General features: G+C 33.3%; 5 protein-coding genes and 2 long non-coding RNA genes across 7 annotated transcripts in view; 2 read left to right on the forward strand and 5 right to left on the reverse strand.

Moving 5' to 3' along the window:
• Nucleotides 1-1306: 1306 nt before the first annotated feature.
• mEFG1 (mitochondrial translation elongation factor G 1) lies at nucleotides 1307-6205 on the reverse strand. Its single transcript, XM_089838084.1, has 12 exons — nucleotides 6011-6205; nucleotides 5848-5883; nucleotides 5657-5779; nucleotides 5263-5600; nucleotides 4538-4960; nucleotides 4148-4466; nucleotides 3271-3417; nucleotides 2976-3176; nucleotides 2817-2909; nucleotides 2658-2733; nucleotides 2523-2591; nucleotides 1307-1757 (listed from the first exon to the last, which is right to left on the reverse strand). The coding sequence occupies exons 1-12, from the start codon at nucleotides 6065-6067 to the stop codon at nucleotides 1417-1419; spliced, it is 2223 nt and encodes a 740-aa protein (XP_089694210.1). The 5' UTR covers nucleotides 6068-6205; the 3' UTR covers nucleotides 1307-1416.
• Nucleotides 6206-6488: 283 nt separating this feature from the next.
• On the reverse strand, nucleotides 6489-10852 carry LOC149677089 (uncharacterized). The gene is made up of 7 exons (XM_089838088.1): nucleotides 10657-10852; nucleotides 10226-10456; nucleotides 10086-10148; nucleotides 9979-10021; nucleotides 9318-9353; nucleotides 9218-9250; nucleotides 6489-9141 (listed from the first exon to the last, which is right to left on the reverse strand). Exons 1-7 carry the CDS (start codon nucleotides 10813-10815, stop codon nucleotides 8591-8593), a joined length of 1116 nt encoding a protein of 371 aa, XP_089694214.1. The 5' UTR covers nucleotides 10816-10852; the 3' UTR covers nucleotides 6489-8590.
• LOC149677090 (uncharacterized) lies at nucleotides 9704-10805 on the forward strand. The gene is made up of 2 exons (XR_016366570.1): nucleotides 9704-10055; nucleotides 10583-10805. It is a non-coding gene; the product is annotated as an uncharacterized LOC149677090 (long non-coding RNA).
• A 1021-nt stretch (nucleotides 10853-11873) lies between the features above and the next one.
• On the reverse strand, nucleotides 11874-14357 carry LOC149677091 (uncharacterized). Its single transcript, XM_089838089.1, has 3 exons — nucleotides 13761-14357; nucleotides 13441-13662; nucleotides 11874-12527 (listed from the first exon to the last, which is right to left on the reverse strand). The coding sequence occupies exons 1-3, from the start codon at nucleotides 13989-13991 to the stop codon at nucleotides 11934-11936; spliced, it is 1047 nt and encodes a 348-aa protein (XP_089694215.1). The 5' UTR covers nucleotides 13992-14357; the 3' UTR covers nucleotides 11874-11933.
• A 78-nt stretch (nucleotides 14358-14435) lies between these two features.
• LOC149677092 (uncharacterized) lies at nucleotides 14436-18040 on the forward strand. The gene is made up of 2 exons (XR_016366569.1): nucleotides 14436-15896; nucleotides 17079-18040. It is a non-coding gene; the product is annotated as an uncharacterized LOC149677092 (long non-coding RNA).
• Nucleotides 18041-20464: 2424 nt separating this feature from the next.
• On the reverse strand, nucleotides 20465-25787 carry LOC149677093 (uncharacterized). The gene is made up of 9 exons (XM_089838087.1): nucleotides 25590-25787; nucleotides 24991-25502; nucleotides 24272-24908; nucleotides 22590-22617; nucleotides 22465-22479; nucleotides 22350-22385; nucleotides 22221-22253; nucleotides 22107-22121; nucleotides 20465-22032 (listed from the first exon to the last, which is right to left on the reverse strand). Exons 1-9 carry the CDS (start codon nucleotides 25770-25772, stop codon nucleotides 21986-21988), a joined length of 1506 nt encoding a protein of 501 aa, XP_089694213.1. The 5' UTR covers nucleotides 25773-25787; the 3' UTR covers nucleotides 20465-21985.
• A 299-nt stretch (nucleotides 25788-26086) lies between these two features.
• Nucleotides 26087-26937, reverse strand: part of LOC149677094 (protocadherin-15-like) — a 40720-nt gene continuing 39869 nt past the window's right edge. Inside the window, exon 11 of the mRNA XM_089838085.1 lies at nucleotides 26087-26894. Within this exon, the coding sequence (XP_089694211.1) occupies nucleotides 26808-26894 (87 nt within the window). The 3' untranslated portion in view covers nucleotides 26087-26807. The remainder of the gene's footprint in view (nucleotides 26895-26937) is intronic.

Below are 26937 nucleotides of genomic sequence, written 5' to 3' on the forward strand. Positions count from 1 at the left end.
CAATCGTTTCGGCATTCGAGAGACTATAGGACAATGTTGAACTGTTTAAGTTTTATTTATCAAATACCTATTCGAGCTAAAGACAGATTACAGATACGTAGTTAACATGAGAGATAAGATTTAAATGAACCTCTGACATTTATAAGTGATAGAATTAACCAAAAATTATGAGAAATAGCTAGTTTATCTCTCAGGCAATAGACCATTTCGATGGCGCCTGCGCTCTAGGCGGTTTGTATTACGAGACTGCGCAGTGACGATATTGTTTCAACCCCTTTTTTACATCGACAAGGTCTATTAGAAAGCAAAGATAGCTTCTAAAAACGGTGTGATAACTTTGAATTAATCAATTTTACATTTTAATCCCGATCATGGAGTCATAAAGATACTCGTTAATTGAGTGTATGCGTGGGAAGTTCCTCGTTCTAAGAAGATTTAGTCTTCTTAGATAACATACTTAGTTTCCGGGAGTGAAGTATAGCGCTGGCTTCTAGTCTTTAGTTAAAGGGAGTATAAGGCAATAGACGCGTCAAAATGCGGTGATTGAGTAACTTTTCCCAAAAGTTGGGTCTCTTTATACCCCCTTTAAAGTTTCGTAGGTGCCAAGACGCCCTCAACGTACTTGAGAACATTTAAAAGATAACATAATATTGGAGTGTTTTGATGTAACTTCATATTTATCAAAAAATAACATAAAACCTTTATCCCGAGAATTAGGATTTAGTTTTAACACCTTAAATTAGTCATTTAGGTGATTATTACTTATTTCTCTCTCGATATATATCGATAAAAAACAGGGTAAGGTCGAAAAGGATCATCTTATTAAAGAATGACAATTTTAATTGTTAGTTTTGACGTTTGACGAATCTCCAGAGATAAACGGGAGGAATTTTCTTTTGAAAAATGCCGAGAGTGCAAGAGATAAGTTATTTTGTGTCCCCAAACGTCATATTTAAACTTTTTTTCGAAAGAATTTAGGCCTATTCGACGTCACATCGTCCCTCAAATTATAAAATGGCGCAATATGGCTACCACGTGCTCTACTATCATTTGAATTTCGCGCCAAACGGACTATTCCCGTCCTGTGACCACACCCCCTACTAGTTTCCCGCGTTTTTTCCGCCATTTTGTTCAGAACACGTTTGGTTTTTGTATTTAAAAAAAAAAAAAAAAAAACCACCAAATTTGAAATTACGCTTTTCAATTCCAATTTGAAAATAAATGAAGTACAAACCTTTACTTACCCAAACAAGCCCTTCAATATCAGATTGTACAAAATTAAAAACACCCTTTTTTTCAACACCAATTGTTTTTTTTTGTTTTTTTAATTATTTACAAAACAACAAGACGCGTCCGAAATTTCACCTAATCTTCATTTAAAATAACTTATTAATTATCTAAGTTGTTACCTCGTCGTTAATTCTTCTTTTTCCTTTTCATTTCATCCTCTCTGGCTCCTTGATAGGCCTGAATCAATTCCTGTTGCAGTTCGGGTTTGGCAGGAGAATATCTACAATATTCCATGGTAAACTCCCCCCTTCCTTGAGTGGATGATCTTAATTCGGTTGAATAACCGAACATATTATTTAAAGGAACTTCGGCCGAGATGCAACACCATCCTTCATTAGCATCAGTTGAAACTATAATTCCACTCCGTCTATTTAATTGGGCCATAACTCCTCCTTGATTTTCAATTGGCACAGCCACTTCTACCATCATGATTGGTTCTAAAATATGCCATCTGCCTTCTTCATAAGCTAAAACGAAATTAAAAATATTAATTAATGACTATGCCATATTAATTCATTTTTAATCCATAATAATTAATTTTAAAGCAAGATTAATTAATTTTCAAGCAAGATTAATTAATTTTCAAGCAAGATTAATTAATTTTCAAGCAAGATTAATTAATTTTCAAGCAAGATTAATTAATTTTCAAGCAAGATTAATTAATTTTCAAGCAAGATTAATTAATTTTCAAGCAAGATTAATTAATTTTCAAGCAATATTAATTAATTTTAAAGCAATATTAATTAATTTTTCAAGCAATATTAATTAATTTTTCAAGCAATATTAATTAATTTTTCAAGCAATATTAATTAATTTTTCAAGCAATATTAATTAATTTTTCAAGCAATATTAATTAATTTTTCAAGCAATATTAATTAATTTTTAAGCAAGATTAATTAATTTTTCAAGCAATATTAATTAATTTTTAAGCAAGATTAATTAATTTTTAAGCAAGATTAATTAATTTTCAAGCAATATTAATTAATTTTAAAGCAAGATTAATTAATTTTTCAAGCAATATTAATTAATTTTTCAAGCAATATTAATTAATTTTTCAAGCAATATTAATTAATTTTTCAAGCAAGATTAATTAATTTTCAAGCAACATTAATTAATTTTCAAGCAATATTAATTAATTTTCAAGCAATATTAATTAATTTTCAAGCAAAATTAATTAATTTTCAAGCAATATTAATTTAGACTAATAAACATAATAATTATCATTTTTATACCTTGCCTAATTGCACCCTGGGCAGCAAGAATAAAAGATATTTCATTGGAATCAACAGCATGATTATCACCTAGATAAAATTTAATTATTAATTAGATAGTTAAGTTTAATTAAAATTAATTAATTAATAATTTACCATCTTGAATACGGAATCTAACACCAGCAATTTTGTGACCAGTTAAATAACCTTTTTCACAAAATAATCTAAAACCCTTTAAGAACAAAAAAAACAAGAAAAAATAATTAAAATTAATTTTTAATATTCAATAATTAATAAATAAAATTTTAATTATACTTTTTCAATTGCAGGCATAAAACTTTTGGGAACATTAGAACCAATGCATTCATCTTTAAAAACTAATTTAGTATTTTCATGAGGTGGTAATGGCTAATAAAAAATTAAATTTAACATTAATGTTGAACTTTGACCCCCCTTTAAAAGATTAAAACGCACTTCAAGCATGCCTATAACTCTGGCGTATTGTCCAGAACCCCCGTGTTGTTTCTTATGTAAATAATCAAACTCAAAAGGTTCAATTATGGATTCCCGGAAAGCAACCTTAGGTTTTCCCATAACAACTGGACATCCGTATTCCCTTTCCATTCTTTGGGAATAAATTTCAAGATGCAATTCTCCCATCCCTGAGGCAATAGTCTGCAATTAAGTGTTTAAGTATTTCTTGTTTTTGTTTTTCCCTTTGCTGATTTTAATTTTTTAAGACGTCATGGTTTATTAATTATAATTATACCTCTTTATTATCTGTATCATATTGAATATGAAATGTCGGATCTTCTCTAGTGAATCTATTGACCGCTTTAGAGAAACTGTCCAAATGTTTAGTGTCTTTTGGTCGGATAGCCATTGATATGACTGGATCCGGGACGTAAATTGATTCCTTTAAGGATTAAATAGGATTTTATAGGAGAAACAAATGTGTTTTTATAGGAAAAATAGGATTTTATAGGAGAAACAAATGTGTTTTTATAGGAAAAATAGGATTTTATAGGAGAAAACAATGTGTTTTTTTATAGGAAAAATAGGATTTTATTGGAGAAATAATGTGTTTTTATATGAAAAGTAGGATTTTATAGGAGAAAAAATGTGTTTTTATAGGAAAAATAGGATTTTATAGGAGAAAACAATGTGTTTTTATAAGAAAAATAGGATTTTATAGGAGAAAAAAATGTGTTTTTATAGAAAAATAGGATTTTATAGGAGAAAAAAGTGTTTTTATAGGAAAAATAGGATTTTATAGGAGAAAAAAGTGTTTTTATAGGAAAAATAGGATTTTATAGGAGAAAAAAGTGTTTTTATAGGAAAAATAGGATTTTATAGGAGAAAAAAATGTGTTTTTACAGGGAAAATAGGATTTTATAGGAGAAAAAATGTGTTTTTACAGGAAAAATAGGATTTTACAAGAGAAAAAATGTTTTTACAGGAAAAATAGGATTTTATAGGAGGAAAAAATGTGTTTTTACAGGAAAAATAGGATTTTATAGGAGAAAAAATGTGTTTTTATAGGAAAAATAGGATATTATTAGACCTTTTGTGGAATTATAGGATATTATAGGACAGGTTCAAAACTATAGGATTTTATAGGCCTGCTGATCTCCCTGAATACATACCATGGAAAGTTGGATATCTTTTTGATTGACAAAGGTATCACCACTGGCACAATCAATACCAAATAAGGCAACAATATCTCCGGCATAAGCTTCTTGGATATCTTCCATTTCATTGGAATGCATTCTAACTAATCTCACAACTTTGGTCTTCTTCATTGTTCTGGTGTTATAAATGGTGTCCCCACGAGCTAACATTCCCTGGTACACCCTGAGATAAGTTAATTGACCAAATTTCCCCGCTTCAAGTTTAAATGCTAAACTAATACAAGGATGTTCAGCTGAACGTGTTGGATCCATTAAAATCTTCTCTGATTTTCCCCTGTTAGTAAAATTAACTTAAATAAGGTTTAACAGGTTTAAAACTCTATAATAATAAGTAATTCTTCTCACCCAACTTCTTTCAAAGCAAAATTTTGAACCTCCGTTGGATTTGGAAGATAACTAAGAGCCGCATCCAAGAGAGGTTGAACTCCTTTATTTTTTAAAGCCGTTCCCATCAAAACTGGGACAAATTTCCTTTGTAAACAAGCCCTTCTAATACCGGCCATGATATCCGCTTCATTTGGTACTTTTTCCTCGAGAAACATTTCTCCCAAAGTATCATCAACATTTGAAACATGTTCTATCAATTCCTGTCTAAAATCTTCCATTTCCGATAACATGTTATTAGGAACGGCATCCTCTCTAACAATTTCTCCATTATTTCCATCAAAATAAATGGCCTTTTTGTGAATTAGATCAACAACTCCTTGATGGGAACCTTCTAAACCAATTGGAAGTTGTAAAAACGCGGCATTGTAGTTTAATTTTGATCTGAAATTGATTTATCTGTTGTTATAGTTTAACATTTGAATATCTTAATTAATTAGCCTTATTCCTGATCAGCGCCACCTAATCATAGTGGCGGCTTTGAGAACTACTGTAATCGGCAAGCCAATCAGATGTCGCTAAAATCAGGTGACGTCACTGACGGGCACTCTCGGGGTCTTAGCAAAAATGACGTCACAGATTTTATCGACATCTGGTTGGTTTGCCAATTACAGTAGTTCTCAAAGTCGCCGCTATGGTTAGGTGGCGCTGATCAGGAATAAGGCTAATTAACTTCATTTATTAACCTCATTTGACTTAAAACGCGTTTATGGCTAGCTCCCATTCGATCTAATTTATTAATAAAGCCTAAACAAGGCACGTTATATCTTTTCATTTGCCTAGTAACTGTTAAAGTTTGAGATTGGACACCACCAACAGCGCACAAAACTAAAACAGCTCCGTCTAAGACTCTCAAAGCTCTTTCAACTTCAACTGTGAAGTCTACATGGCCAGGAGTATCAATTATATTGATATTATATCCTTTCCAATCAATATAAGTAGCCGCTGATTGAATTGTAATGCCTCTTTGACGTTCTAACTCCATAGAATCCATTTTAGCTCCAACTTGATCTTTTCCTCTAACCTAACAAACTTCTAAGTTAATTTTAACAGTTTAATTACAAAATTTAAAATAATTACTTCGTGCATTTCATCAATACGACCGGCGTAGTATAATAATCTTTCTGTTAAGGTTGTTTTGCCGGAATCAATGTGGGCAGAGATACCGATATTTCTAATATGTTCCACATCTTTATGAACAGTCTGCCCGAGCCAATAATCATTAATTTAATTAACATTTTTCCGAGATTTACCTCATAATTAATACATACATTTTTGTTATTAGTGGAATACGTGGCTTTAAGTACCTTAACATAATGGCGAAACATTAATTTTTGGCATTAATAACGTAATAAATAAATAAATAAAATAATAAAGCCATGCTTTGATCAAGGTTAGGAGTTAAGCCTTGGCTCAATTATACAACAAACTTACCTTTCTTAAGGTTTTATAGTTTAGTTTAAGGTTATTAATCCTTATTAATTGAAACATTTTAATGTAATTTAACTAAAAAACTATTTAAACTGTTGCAATTTCCTTTTAAACTTATTTAAAATTCCATAAAACGCAGAGTTGGTAGCAACCGGCGACTGATTGCGTAATCTTTAAAGACCATACCACCTTAGTGTGCAATACGTACTTAGCCGCCAACATGAGAAATATAACCAACTCAAAGCTTCTCCAGCGCTGCACTCTTGCGTTGAATACTTCAACGGCGACTTATTGCGTAATCTTTAAAGACCATACCACCTTAGTTTGCAATACGTACGTAGGCGATAACAACATGAGAAATAAAACCAACTCCAAGCTTCTATAGCGCTGCACTCTTACCTTGAATACTTCATTATATAACTTACTTCCGCAGGGGAAACCTATCCGTTATTCCGTTTGCCTGTTTTTTTAATCAAACTAATTTACATATTTCATATATTTAATGAAAAAACATGAAACGTAACAATTTGTCAGTTTTTTTTTAAACCAAAGAGAGGGGGGGGGGGAAGGAAAAAGCTAAACTATACTAAAAAGAATCGATTGTTTTTTTTTACATTTAAACGCTCGTTATTAAACACGTACACATGATTGGTAAAATAATTAAAATTGTCGTAATTAATTAATTTTTTTTTGCGTTTCCCATAAGTCACAATAAAAAAAAAAGTTAAAATAAATCTAAATGGAAGAAGGTACGGACTTTTACAACGTTGTAAAAACATTAGTAGTAGAAGGGGGAGTTCCATTAAAATAGTATTTGCAACACATTTCTTTTTTAAAACAGTTTTTTCTTTTTTTTTTACAAGATAGTTCACCCAAAATTCAAAAAACCTTCAAATATTTTATTATTTGAAGACAAATATATTGAAATATGTACCGTAAAAATTGTTAAATCAAAACCTTTGCTGCGATTTTTCTCTAAAAAATGTTATAAAAATGCTCAAAAAGCAGTTATAAGCAAAAACCCTCTTTTTTAATATTAATGGCAAATAAAAATTATCTAAGACTTATTTTTTTTTTTTTTTGAAAAACAATTTCGGTCGGCGCATCCTTTATCTTGTTTTTCTAGATTTTTGTTTTGTTTTTTTTCTTTGCTCTTTAGTCTTTACAAATACACTCTAAACAACAAACACGTCATGTTTCTTTTTTTGATTTAAAACTTTTGCTATGTATAATAATAATAATAATAAACGAAGAACCAACCAAATTATTTACGCACCCCTAAACGTTTTCTCAATTTTCTCACAAAGTTCCGTTAGAAACAACGTATTTTTTTCTGTTGATAATTAATTAATTAGTAGTACTTAATCAGTGCACCCAATTCAGTCTATAATAATTATCTAAGGAGCAAAAAGTGACGTCTTATTCAGTTATTTGTTATTTCTAACAAAACTTTTAAAAGTTATTTCACTTAAAACTCCGCCTACAAATTTTTATAATCCACCCGAAATCTGGACCCATTAATTAATTAATTAATTAATTCCTAACCCCAAATCAAATCAAGGTAAATATTTAATTTAATTTTCTATTTCTGCACGCCCGTTTTTTTCTGGAGTCCGTAACACGATTTATTTTTTTTTTCTTACCTTCTGAGAATTTTCTCCACATACCATTCTATAGTTTTCTACAATATACATTTTTCTTTTTTTTATTAATTAATTAACAATAGTGGAGGAAATTAGTTAATTAAACTATAGTAGTTGAGTTCCGTATATAAAATTCTACAATTATGTATATACTATTATTAATTAATAAAAACCAATGAGTAAAATTTGTTTCATTTTATCATTCATAAAATTATGGAGCATTTAAAATTATTTATAACATGAATGCCTAATAAAGTCAAAAATAGAATAATTAGGCTAAAATAAAATAAAATGATAATTAAAAAAATAACAAGGAAAAGTTCAGGTAACATAACATTATTCTTTAAAAGAATGTCCTTTTTCAAAATATAAAAGGGGGAGAGGGGCGTGGTCACTGGCCACGTGTCCTATAAGAACCATTTCTTATTTCCAGCCCTACTCTCAGCTTGGGAGATTTCAACCAATCATATAGGGCTATGATTCTGACGTCACTACAGCAATGGCCGCACCTAATTAAATGCTAATTATTTTATAATAAGAGATAATTAAGTTTAATTTTAATATTTAATTCCTTTTATATTTAGAAAAAGGCCGTTCTTTTAAGGTATAATGTTATATTACCCAAACCAATTGAATTTACTCCCATTTTTCACTTGATTAGGCTTCCAACTTAAAAATGCTTTAAATATTCGGTTAAAACTAATGTAAAAAGGTTAAAGGTTCAATAGGAGAGTGATTTTTTTTTTCATGTTTTAAGTAGTAGTAGTTGCAGTTGTAGTTGTACTCTAGTAGTTAGTTCTTCTAAATATTCTATTTCAAAAAAGATTAAGAGGTGGTTTTTAATGATTTTTGTAGAAGTTTGATAAGATGGCATTCTTGTCTCCCTTTTTTTATGTTAAATGTAAACCTTTTATGTTAAAAACTACCGGTAGAACATTCGTTACTGTTGATTGTAATTATTAATCTCATTATAAGCTTGTTTAACGGCTGCGTGTAAAGAATTTTGAGATTTATAATGTTGCAACTGCGAATGCAACAATTGTTGCTGCTGCTGTTGTTGTTGTTGCCGGTGTTGTTGTTCCTCCTGTTGACTTTGAGGCGAATGTTGATTGTGATGATTATTCGCTTTAGAACTCTCGTGATGTTGTTGCTGTTGTTGTTGTTGTTGTTGTTGTTGGGAAGACACAGAATTGGGAACATTAATGCTTGATGGGGCGGGTGGGCTGGAAATGTTTGGTGACGGTTGCATTCCAGCTGCAATGGCCGCCATATTTTGCATGTTTGGAAGGCCACCACCAGGGGTGGCTAGGGTGCTGGTACCCCCTTGGTATCTTTGACCAAGATACTTTTCATGGTTTGATAAGTGACAGTCCAAACTGGAGCGTAATTGAAATCCATGACCGCATATATGGCAATTGAAGGGTTTATCAGAGTCAGGGACGCGTTGGTGAAGTTTCATGTGAGTTTTCATATTCCCCTTTTGAGTAAACCCTGAAAAATCATAGGAAATAATTAAAATTTATAAGTTCCTATATTAAAAAAAAACAAAAAAAAAACATTAATTTACCTTTACCACAGACAGGACACAGATGTTGTTTCCCTAAGTGATATATTTAACAATGGTTAGTGAAAAATAACTATTCTTAGGTAATTCTTAAGGAACTTACCAACAGTATGGGTTAACATATGAGTTTTCATATTGCCTGTAATGTAAAGCTCGTTAGGCTTCATTTAAAAGGTAAAACCAAAAGTGGATGAGAGGAAAAGTATGAAAATGGCCAAAAGTCGACTCGCGAGTCATCAGAGTTTCGCCCTACGTAGTTGACCGTTTTATTGGCGTAGCTATACTGGGCCTGTTCACTCCCTTAAAATAGGTCTTGTGTTAATTCGTGGTTACGCGGTTACCGTCGTCTGCTATTGTGTATGCTAGAACTTCCTCGATTTGTGTTTTTAGTCAGGACAGAGTATCTGGTAATGTTTTAAAAGGTATTTGAAGGTATAATATGGGATTTAAGTAAGGTTATCGAAGCAATCAATAGAAGAGCACATAAAACTAGATACGTTTAAAACAAATCTCGGTCGGTAATTTAGCTATAGCGCGAGCAGCTTGCGTCGTGATACGCGTGATCGAGTGGGCTATGGTTAAACCAAGGAGCATAAATGTCGGAACTACTTTCAGTCGCGAGTTTGCAAGTCCATCAGTCACTAGCAAACTAAATAGTTATTGGCGAAACTTTGATGTCCGCGTTTTTTAACACAGGCTCTAATGGCCATTGTCATACTTTCCCTCTCATCCACATTTGGTAAAACTGACCAGTAGATACTGACCTTTCTGAGTGAAACCCTTCCCACAGATTTCACAAGGATAGGGCTATTAAAAAAATGACCACTTAATACACTCAAAAGTAATAATTAAACACTTAAAATTAAATTACTTTAATGAGATGTTCCTTTTTCTTCCCTGTATGGCTTATCATATGATTTTCCAAGCTAACTTTCTGTATGTTAGATTAAGTATAAGAGCTTAGTTTAATTAATTAATTAATGTATAATTTTTAGTGTAATTAATGTTTACCTGGGCATATGCCTTCCCACAAACTTCGCAAGAAAATGGTTTAGACCCTTTTTGAGGTACTGGCTGTGGAGGTGGTGGTGGCTGTGAATGAGAAGGTGGAGGAGGTATTGGAGTAGGAATGCTCAATGGGTGATTCATGGGTTCGCATTCTTTGTTGACCTTTTCCACCTTTGGGAAGTTTATTTCATGGCCAAAAAACTGCGGGTAGTTATACCTCAGCAGCACCGGAACCTAGCATAATTCATAGACATTAAAGAAACCTTTCTCCCCAAGGCAGAAGCCATTACATCCGCCAAGGCCTTTGCATATGTCATTTTTTTAGTCTAGTTTTTTAACGAATTTTTTTTTTGCTGACAGGTTTTCATGGCCGAGGCTTAGCAAAACTGGACCACTTTATAATTTACGGTCAAGTTTAAGTTTAAAGTACTTACTTCGTTTGGAAAAAAGGACTGCATTTTATCAACTGGCGAAAACGGAAGCGATATTTCCCATAATTCTAATAACTTTTCGATATAAATTCCCAAATTGTTTTCGAATTTTTTTGTTTGATGATCTTCAACGCAATTTTTTACATCGGGCCTATTTTGCATTAAACGACAGTGGCGGTATCGCGTGGCTTCATAACAAACTTAAGGCCCGGTCACACGATAGCGATTTGCCTTAACGGTACGGATTGTGCAGAAACACGGAACACACCTCCAACGTCCAAACGATGTTAATAAAGCTTGTGCAAACGGCATAAAAACATGTGCAAATCGACGGAGCACACGGCTTGGCCCCCGTCTACAGATACCAGCTAACTTGTACACAAAGAGATTGCACGTGCTAACGCTTCGGAAGTGCGTTGCTTACGCATGCGCGAGTGCTGGTTTGCACGCTCTACTCTCGTCTTGGTCACACGCTCATTTTTAACCGCAAACGTCCTTGAACAAACCTAGTTGTGTCGGGAAACCCGAGCGTGTGGACGGAATGACGTTGGCTTGTGCAAATCGATTAGCGCGATTTGCGTAAACATTGCACTGCCGAAGAATTTGTTCGTGCAAACTCGGTGTGTACCGCGGCCAAACGACAGCGACCCTGACATATGTATGATTTGCGCAATACAACTGAAACACCCTTCTTGCGTCCACACGATGCTAATGTTTGTGCAAACGTCATTATTGGCTTTTCTGTTGCAGAGGTGTCATAACGTCCATGATCGCAAAATGTGCCATAGTGATATGTTCTTATTATATGGTTTTCTCTATTCTTTATTATTGAAACGCAAGAACCAGAAACGCCCACGAAGTAAATGGTGTAAAACATGGCTGCTACGTCGAAAAAGACATTCACATATACATTTAATGAACGATTTAAGAGAAGATCCTGATGACTGGCGTAGTTATCTCAGAATGGATGTCAACGCATATACGAAATTACTTCGTTTGGTGACACCTATTATACAACGCCAAGATACTGTGATGCGCGAAGCCATATCTCCGCATGAAAGATTGAGCAGTACTTTACGCTTTCTAGCTACTGGAAGATCATACCGAGATCTACGATTTTCTACCGCGATTTCCCATCAGTCGTTATCTGCGATTATCCCGGACACATGTCGAGCCATCTTTATGGTTTTGCGAAAACAATACATGAAGGTAAAACAACGTTTTAAGTTTGTTAAATCTTTATTTATTACATAGGCATTGTGTGCAACATAGTAATCCAATTATTGTTGTGGGTCGTAATGAGTCACATAATCAGCAATTGTTTCATGAGCAGCAACATAGGTTTCAATGCTATTCATAGTACTCGCGGTTGTGGTATGGGTGCCTTGGGAGGGTGTTGCATGGATATCCATGTTCGACGGTATAGCGTTCACGAAGATAGGCTGAGTAGGGATTGGTAATGGCGTAGTATTGGTAGTTGGAATGTGAATGCAACAATTCCGCGACAGGGTTCCTAGGTCTCCTTCGAACAAAGCGTCGTTAATTAACTTTTCAGCAAATATACGTTGTTCCTTGGGCATATTTCGAAGCTTATGTGCTACATTGCGTCCAAACACGTCATGCTGGTCCTCGGTTCTTGCTTCTGACAGCTTTTTACCAACCGTAGCTATAACATTGTCAATCTCCCGACCCCTTTTGTTATTATTTACGCGTCTGGGTGGTGCTGATGAACATTCGCTACTTGGAGTAGGGGGTAACAAGTCCAGGTCTAGCGGTGACGGATCCGTTGTGCAACTACTGTTATTAGAGGATTGTGATGGCGGCCGATATTCCTGGTCTTGAGGCGATACCACTGACTCAATGGAGTTCTCATCCTGAAATATTTTAATTTCATTTTAGGTACCAACATCACAGGAAGAATGGAAGCAAATAGCGCACGACTTTGAGAGAAAGTGGAATTTTCCCCATTGCCTGGGTGCCGTAGATGGCAAACACGTTAAAATTATACCACCACCGCAAAGCGGTTCATACTTTTATAACTATAAAGGGTTCCATAGTATGGTGTTGATGGCAGTGGTTAATGCAAACTACGAGTTCATCATAGCAGAATTTGGTGTCAATGGCAGAATTTCGGATGGAGGTGTAATTGAGCAGACAATATTCCACAGAAAATTGAAAGCGAACTCGTTACACATTCCGGGCCCAGAACAGCTAAATAACTCTAATAAAATACTCAATTATGTGTTCATAGGCGACGAAGCATTTGCTTTAACCCCTAACTTTTTGAAACCCTATAATCAAAGAGAGCTTACAAATGAACGTACAATATATAACTATCGCCTATCAAGAGCAAGGCGTGTCGTCGAAAATGCTTTTGGTATATTAGCTGCTCGATTTCGTCTGTTTCATACTAGCATTAAATTACAACTTGAAAATATAGACGTTGCTGTTATGGCATGTTGTGTGCTTCATAACTTTCTAATAAGACATAATTCAACAAGCTACATGCCGGCTGGGAGCACAGATAAGGAAGACACTATTCAAGGGTCACTATCATTAGGTTTACGGACCACTGATGACAATCTTACTGACCTTCAGAGAGGACACTATAGAGCGATTGCTAATGATGCCAAGCAGAACAGAGAACAGTTCTTATTGTATGTTAACAATGAAGGAAGTGTTCCCTGGCAAAATTCGATATGTAACATAAGTAATTAAACAATGTAACAATGACATTACGAAAATAAATACTAGGTGCAAACAACACAACCCTGTTCCTTCTCTTACATGTGAAAGGGATTCTTCAAAGTTTGACACTGAAGGTCGAGCTATTTCTTGGTCGTCCAAAAAGTTGAATAACGAGTAATACCACAGCGTGGGTACATGTACTTCATCCGCGCCAGCTCCTGACTTTTGCGACTCCAAAACCTTTTTCTTTTCTTTGCGGTAAGAACTACGCAGTGAATTTATTTTCCTGATTACTGCGTCCCTGTCAGCGTCAGCCTCCACCTTTCATAAGTGCATTCAATCATAGTCACCGTTTTGAACAACATAATGCCATAATCATTATTTGAAACCACAATTCCCATTACTTATGTATTACGTACCTCCTTTAATTTGTTGACCATTGTAAGGTATGCTGCATGTTTCTTATTGCGGTCCGAATATTCTTTTGATTTTATTTTCCAAAGACATGGCAATGATTGGTATAATTCAATAAAGTCTGCTATGAATTGTTTTGATAAATTGCGTATATCAGACATATTTAAGCTATTGCGCAATAGCCCTCCACTTCGGCAAAAGGAAAAACTGACGATAAATTCGATAATTTTGTTCATTGGCTACAACACTGCTACGGTGATACAAATCTGCCACCATGGAGCAATATTAACGAAAGCTATTTTCACTCCCACTCCAGTAATATTATTCGATGCGAAGATTAATGGCAATTGATCACTGTGTTTGCTTATTTCCGTTCCTGCTGAAGATACAACTTGTACAGTGTAACAAAGTACAGTTTATACTGTCCATATGCACACTCTTTACCGTGCAAGCCGAGTTTGCACGTACTAATTCTTTGGTTACTCAAGCCGAGCTTGGCGGTTTGCGCGACTATCCGTCGTCCCGTCTACACGCTTGGGCCTCCCGATACAAACCGGTTTGCACGACGAAGCGCGCGTTGAAGTGTGAGTGTGTGACCAGGCCTTTAAAAAAGGCGCGCCTTTTGCAAATGGCTTCCGAAGTTCCGATAATAATACGCAAAATATGCAAATTTCAAATTCTACAGGGCCGGTAGGCCCTTGTAGATATGACATGACACCCTTCCGTAATGTTAAAGAAAAAGTCACACCTTTTAGGGTTAGCGTCCCATAGAAAAAGCATTAAAAAATTTTCGGTTTTTTAACGAAATGGTCATAGGTCATACGGGAAAAGTATAGCGAAGTTAGTTTTCGCAATACTTCTAAATTAACAAGCATTTATTAAATGGGAAACTTACGTGTTTCGATTTTTAATTAATGAATTCTAATTTTTGTAATTTAACTAATTAAGATAGTACGTCAAAAAATTACTTTTGGGCCAGAAGTCAGCCTAACCTTATAGCACGCTTAAACCTAATTCTACATTTCGTTCTCGTTGACAACTAGAAGGGCCTAGGTTTGTGGGTGCTAACAAGTTACGTTGACATATTTCAAATGTTGGCTTTCTTGCTGATTTTCCTAATTTCTTAGCAGTGGACGCTAACAAATTACTTTGGTATTTCAACCGAGCTTGAGCACCTTTATATGTATTTTCTAATTAACTGTAGCACCCTTAATAAGAAATACGTCGTTATCAGGTCGAATTTTCGTCTAGAAAAGTAATTCAGGTAAATAATTACAGTTAACAGAGGTTTTTATATCATTTAAAGTAAGTTTTTGAACGTTCTTTACGGCCAAGGCTTAAGTTGTATAGACTAATAGCACCCCATCTTATTTCCCCATAGAGCTTAATACAGTCGAAGGCAGAGGGCTGCCATTACCCTATTTTAGTTACTCTTTAAAGATTATTAAAAAGGCTGATTTCCAGCTCTCATTTGTTTTGGAATCCTGTGTATAGTCTGCTCAATTTTATGCTAGAAACATAGCCTAACCGGGTTAACACTAGGCTTTTTATGCTGTATTTACCGTGTGCGCTTCCAATAAATGGCATACCTATTCAAATTATTAACGTGTTGAAATAAAGATAATGCTTTTCACCCTGTGAAAAGATCGAAAACTTCAAAATACTACTCGTAAGATGACAAAAAGTTTAATATGTTTTCCCTACTGCAGAGTCGTGATGTTTACGTTAGCGCAGCTTAACTATTTGTTACCAACAGTGGATTTTGTTAATTCATAAATATAAGTAACAGTGGTGCTGATTAATCCAGGAGGACAGTGTCGTTATGTAATTTAATTAGTCAAATAATTTCCATGTTTACATCAGCGCAGATTTTTCCAACGTAACCACGTCAGCAACGGAGGGTTACGTTGTTGGCTATCTCCACAGTTCACATTTATTTGTCTAAATTGCTATGAATTGTTTAGGTATTTAATTTAATTACTGTTATTGAAGCCAAAGTTGCTAAACTATAGAATCACATCATTCATTAACATATGTTATAGATGATTTTTATGTTACCGCAAATTTAGCACGTGGTATGATAAAAGTTTAACACATTGTGTTGGCAAGAATGAAAAACTCTTCTAAACTTTACAATTAAGGTGATTTGAAACTCATTTTATAAGCTAAATCAACACTGCCAAACCTCAATCCTTCATTAATTTCATCTTAATTATGTATAATTAACGTTAATTTAAACATGAAATATACATATTTGGATGAGAACTCGAGTAACTCTGAAATAAAATACTTAATTAAGATTAAAACTGCACAAGCTGTTAGTATAGCCCCATGTTTTCTATCTCATACTTAGTTAATTTAAATTATCTTTAAAGTACATTAATAGGCGCGAAATTTGAAAGTTTAAGGTAAAATAAGAGTCAAAACCCACTAAAAATTGCAATTAAGGTTAAGTATATATTGAAAGTCATTTATAACCTAAATGTACACTGCCGAAATACAATCTTACGTTAATTTTAAATCAATTAAATATAATTAACGTGAAATTAAACCAAAAATATTCATTTTTTGGATTAAAAGCTCAAATAACTTTTAAATAAACTGTTTAATTAAGATTAAAACTACCCAAGCCGTTGGTAAATCCCAATGTTTTCTATTTCACACTTCAGTTAATTTCAACTATGTTTAAAGTACATTAATTGGCGCGAAATTCAAAAGTTTAGGGTAAAATAATGACTGTGGCAAAAATGTTAAACTGCACAAAATATTCCAATTAGGGTAAAAAATTCCAATAAATTATACTTTTAAGCTTAATCCACTCTCCCGAACTGCGCTCAAATTAAGATTAAAACAACGCAAGTTTTTCGCACAGCCACAGATGTTTCCTATTTCGCTTTCGAATTAATTTAATTCATCATTAAAATACATCAAAAGCGCATACTTATTTTAGAGTAATTGCAATTAAAGTTAATATTTCATTGAAACTTGTATTATAAACTAAATCCACACTAGATAAACCGTTAAATTAAACTTAATTAAGTATAATTAATGTGAAATTAACCCAAAACACGAATGTTTTTGGTAAATTCATGGATACCTTATAATTAAAGTAACAAATTATAATTAAAACTACACTTATCTTTCACTCAGCCTCCATTTTCCTGTTTAATTCTTACACTTAAAAAATTTAAAATCATTTTTCCCATATTGAAAAGAGAGCCATTGAAAAGGCGCGAAATTTAAAAGTGTTTTGGGGGGAGGGGGCGGGGGTACAGTTTGTGTGCCTTTTTAACAGGAGTATTGTTACAATTGTAACCCTACAGACCTTGTATTTCTAATGGAACCGGCAATACCGCAACGCTGAGCCGAAAAACCAGGATGGTAATTGTTTGGACCTATCGGGTGAGGACATTGGAGCACCAAAAACATACCGCGGTGTCACTTGTTGAACGTTAAAGCGACCTTCATCACTTTAAATCCCATGACCTGCTCAATCTGGCAATCTTTGAAAACTCAACTTTGAGGTACTTCCGGTCCCTTTTGATATACAGGGTCTTCAGTGTAGGAGCTAAGTAGTAGAATTACAGTAGTTAGTCTCGTTTCCTAGCAAAATGCCAACCTGTTCTAACCAGGACAAATTGGACAGGATGTTTTTTTGGGTGAAGGTCGCAGTAACGTTCAACTAAAGGCAGTGCTTTATGCCGAACGGTTTCGACACCGACAACAACCGGTGCGAAGCACCTTTTCCGACATTGGCGAGCACCTTCGTGATTTCGGTAGTGCAAGATCATGAACGTAGAAGAGACTGTATAGTCTGTAATGAGGATATAGATTTTGACATCGTAGCACGTTTTGAAGCCAATTCATGCTAATAGTAGAGCGGTGGAACAAGAAGTTGCACTAAGCCATTCTACTGTTTGTGCCAGTTTACAAGGGCATCATTACTGGCATTATCATACCCCCTACATCAAGCCTTAACGGACGAGGATTTCCCAAGACGGCAATACCATTAGTCTTACCATGCGTCATGAGTTTACTGCTTGCAAATGTATTGCAAGACATGGACAGTCGTCTGGAAGATTGCCTAAACCACAATGGTAGAAACGTCGAATATTTACGTTGAGGTGTTTACCAAACAGTTAAGAGGTTGCAATTTGAGGCCCACGTTCTAAGACTAATCGTAGGACAGTGCTTCAAAATATTTTGTTGCATTCTCCAGTATTCTTTTTGTACCTTGTCACTCGTTGTCACTTGCATACAATAAAACATGAATTCTAAACATTTATTTACACCCTGTATAATTTAGTATGACATCACCCGTTGGCAGTATTGGGGGTTGTACATAAAGGAAGCTGTTGGTCTGATCTCGACACCACTGTATACGTATACAGTGTACGAAACAAATATTTTTCTTCCATATTTCAAATACCGTCGTTTTTAAGCTTCTTTCATAAATAAAGTGCAACATTATATGCTTATCGAAATCAATGTTATTGGATATAAGTTAAATGTAATTAACGATACTGAAGGACTTCTTTAAGCAATTAGAAATAGATCAACCCCAAATGTATGACGGTAAAGCAAACATAATTATTCAAAATTTAATTACATTAAGACTGAAGTAACAGATATTATAAAAAACGTCTTGGTTTGGACCAAGGCCGAAAAAACAAACGATATGTGTGAGGTTTATCAATTGGCTGAAGTTTCAGATATTGCAATTTTTTTAGTTATTTTTATCCATTTAATCCTTAATCAATATTAAATTCAATCAACTGATTTTACTGTTAATCGATCTATTCCCTCTAAATTAATTGAAAAAATTACATATCTACGCTTTTTCAAGAACAATTACATTTTCCGAAAACATTTTATCATGAAATTAATTATTTTGAAGGGATTTCGTGTAAGCACTTGACGGACATAGTTTTAATTGTTGCTGGCTTGACAAATTTTCAAGTTTGCATCAAAAAAAAAAAAAAACTTAAAGTGTTAGCGACATAATTTTCGTCACCCACAAACTTATAATGCTAAAAAAATCCTTGAAAAATCTAGTTTATTATGATATGTTTACTTTTGTATTTGGTTTCGTAGAAATTAGTAAAATTGCAATCAAAGTTTAGTGTTTGGAAAAGGCCTAGTTAAAATTTTGTTTCGCTTGATGACGTAGTAAGGAGAAACTTTCACTCTTGATGTCGCTCACGTGACGCCTATAAGTGTCTCAGCGCCGCGTTAAGCCTATTTTATTCAGATTCGCGCGGCATTGGTATACTCGGGAGTCTCGGGCGCGCGCGCTTGGCTTTTCCGCGAGATGCCGTGAGTGACGTAGCAAGGAGAAACCCCGCCAAAAATCTTCTCCGCAAATTTGCTTTTGCCCCCCAAATTTCAAGTTTTCAAAGTGTTTTTTCTGTGTTTTCCTTCATATTTAAATATTAATCAAGCATATATTTGGAATCAGAAGAGTTTATACTCTCAAAAAAGTAAGGTTTTCTTTAGATTTGAGATAATTTTTAAATTACGTCGCTATTCCTTTAAATCGGTAAGTTGCTAAGAAGACTGATGTTAAAAAAAATATGATAATTTAAATTTATTTTGTTCAGACTAGTTAATAAACGAATGCCGTATACTTAAGACAAAGCAACATCGTTTATCCTGTGTGGTTTTTGTTAGTAAGTAGCTATCTGTAGCACTGGAAAAATATGATATCGGTATAAATATAACCAAAGGTATAGGTAAAGATTACATAAAAAGAAATACGTTTCAGTACCAATGGCTTTTGTATTCATTTCCATTCATTACCAGTTAAACGAAGAAGGTCACACTTAACTTAACCCCCAAGAAAGTATAAAGTACGAAGATGAAAATTGCAGTGCAACCTTTCTTTCACAGTCGCGACATTAGAAATGTAGCATTTCGATATACGAAATTAAATGTATGAATTCGTGCAACACCCTGGTTTGGCATCCACTATTAAATATTTACATCTTCCTTTCGAATTATGTCAAAGTTCGCTTGGCCTTTTTAGACACAGTATTTCAAATATTCAATATTAAATCCCTCAACACGTACTCCCTTCAAAATAATTAATTTCATGATAAAATGTTTTCGGAAAATGTAATTGTTCTTGAAAAAGCGTAGATATGTAATTTTTTCAATTAATTTAGAGGGAATAGATCGATTAACAGTAAAATCAGTTGATTGAATTTAATATTGATTAAGGATTAAATGGATAAAAATAACTAAAAAAATTGCAATATCTGAAACTTCAGCCAATTGATAAACCTCACACATATCGTTTGTTTTTTCGGCCTTGGTCCAAACCAAGACGTTTTTTATAATTATCTATGATATGCCACACTAATTTGAATTTTAAAATCATTCGTAGGTATCTCCTTGTATGTTTCAATATGCAAATAGGTCTTAAAATTAGTAAAAGAAGCGATAAAATGACTTTCCTTTTGATCCCATCCTTTAAGCCTAGTCCACCTTATTCCCTTTCGCTGGAAGTTAGGCTTAGCTCGGGATTCATGGGGGTGAGTAACGGGAATAAATTGGTCTGTTGTCCGCTACAGTACATATTTTTGGCTTATGTAACAGACGACAGACGAATTTCTTCCCGTTACTCACCCCCATGAATCCCGATGGATTGAGATTGAGAAGTCCCTATTCTCCACAAAGCCAAAAAAAAAAAAAAAAAACACTTCAAATGTTATTTTTTTTACAAGTACAAACACATTTAATGGTTTTGTTTCTTTATATAACACATGGTAGGATAGATTTTTTTTCCAATGAAATTGAAATAGGTTTAGTAAGTATATAATTCTGTGCAAAAACTGGAGAGAAACTTCTTAAAGAATCTAAATACGCATTTTAAGTGAATTTTCAATCACTGTAAGAAAAGTTTTTAGTACCCCCAAAGTTTGGCTCTATGATAATGATACGAATTGCCATTTTGATAACCTGTAATTGTCCAATGCACAGTTTTAACATACACACAAAAAAGAGACAAGAGATTCTTAATGATAAACCTAAAAAACAAAAAAAAAAAGTATTATAATACTTTTAAAAAAGTAACAACAAAGTTTCAGTTGTCTTAAACTTGATAAAACTCCCCTAAAGATGAACAAAATATCAAGTATTTCTTTCCATGTTTTTTTAAAAAAATTAAAAGATATCCATACTTAAAGTCAGATATACGTTTTTTCACCTAAAGTCCGTTACACCAAATCATTTCTATGATTGTTTATTCTATTAATTAAAAACTAATAAATGGGTTGTTATTGTGGCTAATTAAGAACCCCTACTTGTATATATAATATATATATAAACAATATTAAAAAAAAAACCGGAAATAATCATTAAAAACAGCAAATACCTTATTGAACTCGTTATTATTATATAATAATTAATAAGCCAATGCAATATTTGAGAAGACTTCAATAAAGGCCCAGTAGTTAGGTATTGCATAGGATTAACTGGGCTCAATATTATTAGTCTAGCTGCATATATGCCAGCCACTTATGTTAGTTATTCTGGCAGCAGTGCTTAAGAATTTGGCCTAATTTTATAGGAAGCTTTTATCGTTGTAAGGTTCAACACTAGGGGGCGGGGTTCACTAAACTTAAAATGTAGTATCTATACTTACAAATAGGCTTCAAAGGGCAAATCTAGAAGGAACTTTTTCTATATTTTTTTAAGATAACAAAATGAGGCCAATTAGGTCAATTATTGAGCTAATTTGGTCAGATTAGTTAGTCAATTCCATACTAGATTTGCCCTTGAAGTTTGCCACGTAACTTTTAAAGTAATAGGAATTATTACACGTAATTAAGCTCAAGTTTCATGGAAGGGTTGGGGGGGGGGAAGGGGGGGTCATATCTTTATAAGAAATGGAAAACATTTGTCACTTTTTGCCTACTGTCAAAAACTGTATTAACTTTTAGCTAACTTTGTATATGCCACAGTAACCTTTGAAAATCAATATGATTTTTTTCTGTTTAAAGGGTATGATGCGCTGATTTGTCATTTTTTCTTTTTCTTTTTAAAGGTTAAAAGTCTTATTGAAGTTATTTTGATGGCCCTAATCACTAGTCCTTCAAAATTTATATTATTATTATTATAGTACATAAGTACAAAGTTATAATTGTATAGTATTCATTTCCTTCTGCATTAGTTTTGGAGAGAGAGACAGTTACAATTTAAGAGGCGGGACTTTTTCTCTTCTATAGTTTTAAGGATCCCTTTGATGTAATTTCATCATGTGTGTCTTCATATTTCCTATATAATAAATCTTAACATTTAACTTCTAATTAACTTAATTAATTACTTTAATATCAATTAAATGTAGTCACCTTTTTGAGTGAAACCTTAAAAGTAATAAAAGTAAATAATTCAATATTATTGATTATGTAATTTGAAATTATGTCTTGAATAATCAATGTATATTTTAAAATGTGCTTATTTACCTTTTCCACATACAGGACAAATGTGTTGTTTCCCTGTTAGTGTTAATACAACATAATTTTAACATTTTATCATAGTTTTGATTAAAAAACGTTGTCATAGCATTTATTAATCAATCAATCAATGCTCACCATTTGTATGTATCAACATGTGCATTTTCATATTTCCTACAACAATTAAACCATTAAAATTACATTAACTTCTAATTAACATTACCTTAAATCAATTAACCATAATTATGATTACCTTTTTGTGTAAACCCTGGTAATGTACAGAAAAAAAAAGAAGTGTTTTTTTGAAATATTTTTAAAATATGCAAGTATTAATATAATTTTAAGTCAATAAATTGAATAAGGTAAGTGTCTCTTTACCTTTTCCGCAAATTTCGCAGGGGTAAGGCTACAAGTAAAGTATATAAACATGATTAAAATTAACTTCATTTTCTTTCTAAACAATATAATATATAATTTAAAGACTTAATTCTACCTTAATCAAGTTTTCTTTACTTTTCCTTCCCATGTGGGTAATGTGGTTATTAATATGGTTCTCCAGAGTTGCGTTTCTTAGGGCCCTAAGCCTTTTTTTTAAACGATACCCAAAAGAAATAATAATAACAACGTCCTTCGTTGACCAACGGTTTTTTGGTTTTTTTCCACCACCCGAAGTTCAGTTCGTAAGCCTAACTGGGACCAATAATTAAAACTAATTTGACATTACCCGAAAAACATGTGAGGGTTTTTTCCGAGACAACAAGATTTCAAATTTTCCACCTTTTCCCGCGTTTTAAAACAAAAAAGTTTCGGTTTTTTTTCTGGAATAATTCCCGAAAAAATGCCACAAAAATTATAAAAAAAAACGGGTATGGGCAAAGGGCCACTCAACGGACAGAGTTTTTCTTTCGGACAAAGAAAAAAATTCAATATAAAAAAGAAATAAAAAAATTCGAGGACGAATTTTCAACTTTAATTTATAATAAAGCCAAAACGGGGGGCATTTAAAAAATACGGCGGCGTTAAAAGGCTTCCCCGCTTTGGCTACATTGCCATTTAAAGTTGATATTTATTCTATAATCGGGAGGGGATTCCAGAAAAAAATGTACCCCACTGCGACTGCGCCATCTAAGCACAAAACGCGCCATTTTTTTTTGTTCCCGCATTTTTTTTCTTCTTTTTCAAATAGGTACTTTTTTTCTACACCGAAAAAACAGGTTTTTAATTATTTAAAAAAAAAAAAAATTCTACACCAGAAAGCGTATTATTATATAGAATATTAAGGATTTTAAAGGCATTAATACAATACTTTTTAGTTTTACCTTATACAACAAGTTTTTTTCACATTATATGTAAAATAAAAAAACAAAAATGAAAATAATAAAAAATACCAGATTTTATAAAGTTTAAAATAATGATTTCTTTTTTTCTTTTAAACTTTATAATAAAATAAAATAAAATTAGCATGTTAAACACCCACGCGCGTTTGGCCTAATTATTAATTAATTAATAATTATGGGGGGGAAAACTTTATATTGCAAAGTTTCTATAATAATTAATTTTAAGTTTTTTAACTTTCTAAGCCATAATTGATGTAAAAAATGCTAAATTAAAACAACTGAATATTTAATAATAATGGAAGATAATAATTATTATTATTATTATAACAATTAATTAATGTAAAATTAAGTTGATATTTAATATCACTCGTTTTTTCAGCAAACCTTAAAACACATTACTTGAATTTATTTCACATTTCAAAGGTTCTATCGTGACACCCTGTTTTCGAACTTTTTTTATAGTTTCTTAACTAACACGATTAAATTTTATTAAATTTATGAATCAAAAATTAAAATTAATGAAAAATTTAATTTAATTCACACTATTAACTTTAAGATTTGGGTGTTTAAAACACCGGGAATAAGGAGGAAAGATAAGATTTTTTTCTTTTTATTTTATTTGCAATGATTAAGAAAAAGGTAGAATTAAGTCTTCCGGAGATAAACTTTATTTCTCGTTTATCTCATATTTTCCTGAGGGATTATCTCCCATTTAGGTTCTACCTTGGGTTCGATATTATCCAAGGATGACGATCCTACTGATAGATTGCTACTCCCACTGCTGTTATTAATACTATTGAGATGTTGTTCGTGTATGACATAATGGCTGTCTAAGCTCGATTTGAGTTGGAAGGTTCTCCCGCAGACATTGCATTGAAATCTCGAGGAATTGTTAGTGGGAAATTTGTAACTGACATCTCTGTTGCTGTTATTGTTATTATTATTATTGGCGGTACTGTCTATTGAATGCTGTTTCATATGGGTTTTCATATTTCCCTTTTGAGAAAAGCTCTTGTTGCAAAAAGAGCACACGTATTTTTTTGTCGGGCTATGGCTCTCTTGGTGTGTTTTTAAATTGCCCTTTTGCGAGAAACTCCTATTGCAAACTTCGCACGTGTAGGGTTTCTTTCCAGCGTGAGAATTCATGTGATAATTTAAGCTTAGCTTTTGGCTAAACTCTTTGCAACATATGGGACAACTGAAAGCTTTGATTCCTTCGTGGATCAACATATGAGTCTTTAAATTGCCTTTCAAAGTAAATTGTTTGGAACAGAGGCCGCACTCGTAAGGTTTTTCATTGTAATGCGTACGTTGATGAGTTAACATGTTTCCCTTTTGAGTAAAAGACTTTCCACAGACTCTGGAATGAAAATTTTTCAAAGTTTTTTTTGAAAATTTCTTCAACTCAACTTGGAAAAATTTTTTTTTTGGTAAAATCATACCGGCAGCTAAATGGCTTGTTTCCTAAATGTACCATCATGTGAGTCTTTAAATTTCCCTTTTGAGTAAAGGCCTTTTCGCATAGATTACACGCGTAGGGTCTCAAACCTGAATGAACAACATCGTGAGCTTCTAAAGCGGCTCTTTGAGTGAAACCTTTCTCACAAATGTCACATTGATAGGGTTTTTTGGGTTCGTGCGTTAACATGTGTGTTTTTAAGTTGCCTTTTTGGCGGAAAACTTTGAAGCACACTGGGCAAGTATGCACTTCACCGGGTTGGGCTGGTTGGTTTACAGAAACTATTGTTGGGCCTGATTTACTACTATTACGTTTTGTTTTAGGGGTGGCGTTTCTTTTAACTGCCAGATTGAGGCCTTGAATTTCGTGATTCGTTTGTGGTACTGGTTGCGCCGCGTGATGCGGCGGTTGCATTTGATGGTGGTGTTGGTGGTGGTGGTTTTGGTTATGTTCTTGTTGCGGTTGTTGTTGTTGTTGAACTTGTTGCTGATTGTTCTGCGAAAATCCCGACCAAGGCTTAGCGTTGAAACCTTGAGAACCACCTTTATCGATTTTAAGACTATTTAAAACGGGGTTACTTACAAAATTTGACATTTCCGGAGCCGGAATGACGAGATTCTGGGCCACTGAAGAGTAATTATCCGTGTCTACTAGACAAAATTGCCCGTTCATCATGGAAAAGAAATTTGAAAGCGAAAACGCGTTCATACTTTTTAATTTGTTAGTCGGCCATTTTGTTTGCGATACTTTTTCGAAGAATACCATTCCTAGATGGCGATAAGTACCAATATTTACCATCTTTTATTCAACCAATAAGCGTCGACGGTCGACGACGCGGAAAAATTCAAATTGCACTTTGACACGTTGATCATTGGCGATATATATATCCACACAATAGGGACTTGGCAATTCGGGCTTAACTTCTCCCCCAGCGCCATTATGTTATGTGTTTTTTAACATAATGAAAGCTATACAAACCCCTCCTCCTGGTATGTTTTTTAGCACTAGTGGAATGTAGCCTGACGTTACATGACGTAGTACTGCCAAGTCCCAATTAAAACTTTCTTATGGACACAATGTTTTATCATTTTCTTTATTATTCAAATTATTCACAAATAACAAATAATTTTACTCTTGTAGACCTAAAAACTAGCGATTTAAGTAAATAACCATTTCTAAAATACAAAGATGGGCCATTCAAATCCGCTGATGTGTATTTCAAAACATCTAAACTACATTAATATTAATTTACAATTAATCTTTTATAGAAAAACTCTATACAAAAATATTCTCTTCGCAAAATGGAAATATATACCGTATTTTGTTGTTATAAATGGATAAACGATGAAATTTGACACTGTTTATTAAAAGATTCTGACGAGCTGTGATATCATCATTATTGCTGGCTTTGTGATTGGATAATTATTTTTTTAAAAAAACTCCAAAGCCCGGGCCTTAGTTTCGAGAAATTTTGAAAGGTTAGGCTTAGCTAATTTGCAAAAACAATTAAAGGGGACTAGCGGATATTATGAATGTAGGGAATAATTATAATTAAATACAACTCGTTGTGTATTCCACCAATCTGAAAATGCTAATGATTATGTACAAAATTTACAATCCACGTTAGTAAAAAAAAAACACTAAATTGTCATGGAAGGGGTTATTATTGGTCCTTTTAAATAAGTCTCAAGTCTTTATGACTTTATATCACTTTGTGGCACAATAAATATTGAAAATGTATGCAAAAACGTTCATAATGATACAATTTCCGGCTTTTAGTTAGTTACTAAATCAAGTAGTTTAGAAATAAACAGTCAAATCTGGTTGAGCTTGATTCTTTGAGATCCGTGAGAGTGGAGCCACACTCACATCAGGATCAAGCTCAGTCTGAAATACGTTGATTATCAATTATGATTTTAATTTTATTAAA

The sequence above is a fragment of the Phalangium opilio genome, unplaced genomic scaffold (assembly GCF_054372755.1).
Source record: "Phalangium opilio isolate 3A_F unplaced genomic scaffold, DU_Popi_V2 ptg000045l_1, whole genome shotgun sequence".
NCBI classification, from domain to species: domain Eukaryota; kingdom Metazoa; phylum Arthropoda; class Arachnida; order Opiliones; family Phalangiidae; genus Phalangium; species Phalangium opilio.

Coding starts and splice junctions, on each gene's coding strand:
- mEFG1 (XM_089838084.1), bottom strand. CDS start 6,067: ATGTTTCAATTAATAAGGATTAATAACCTTAAACTAAACTATAAAACC. Junction 5,601..5,656: donor GTATTGATGAAATGCACGAA/GTAATTATTTTA, acceptor GAAGTTTGTTAG/GTTAGAGGAAAAGATCAAGT. Junction 4,961..5,262: donor CGCGTTTTAAGTCAAATGAG/GTTAATAAATGA, acceptor AATCAATTTCAG/ATCAAAATTAAACTACAATG.
- LOC149677089 (XM_089838088.1), bottom strand. CDS start 10,815: ATGCAAAATAGGCCCGATGTAAAAAATTGCGTTGAAGATCATCAAACA. Junction 10,022..10,085: donor AAAAGGAACATCTCATTAAA/GTAATTTAATTT, acceptor TTTTTTTAATAG/CCCTATCCTTGTGAAATCTG. Junction 9,142..9,217: donor GTGTCCTGTCTGTGGTAAAG/GTAAATTAATGT, acceptor ATGATTTTTCAG/GGTTTACTCAAAAGGGGAAT.
- LOC149677091 (XM_089838089.1), bottom strand. CDS start 13,991: ATGAACAAAATTATCGAATTTATCGTCAGTTTTTCCTTTTGCCGAAGT. Junction 13,663..13,760: donor TGGTCAACAAATTAAAGGAG/GTACGTAATACA, acceptor CACTTATGAAAG/GTGGAGGCTGACGCTGACAG. Junction 12,528..13,440: donor TTGAAGAATCCCTTTCACAT/GTAAGAGAAGGA, acceptor AAAATATTTCAG/GATGAGAACTCCATTGAGTC.
- LOC149677093 (XM_089838087.1), bottom strand. CDS start 25,772: ATGGTATTCTTCGAAAAAGTATCGCAAACAAAATGGCCGACTAACAAA. Junction 24,909..24,990: donor AACAAGCCATTTAGCTGCCG/GTATGATTTTAC, acceptor TTTTCATTCCAG/AGTCTGTGGAAAGTCTTTTA. Junction 22,254..22,349: donor CATGTTGATACATACAAATG/GTGAGCATTGAT, acceptor TAACACTAACAG/GGAAACAACACATTTGTCCT.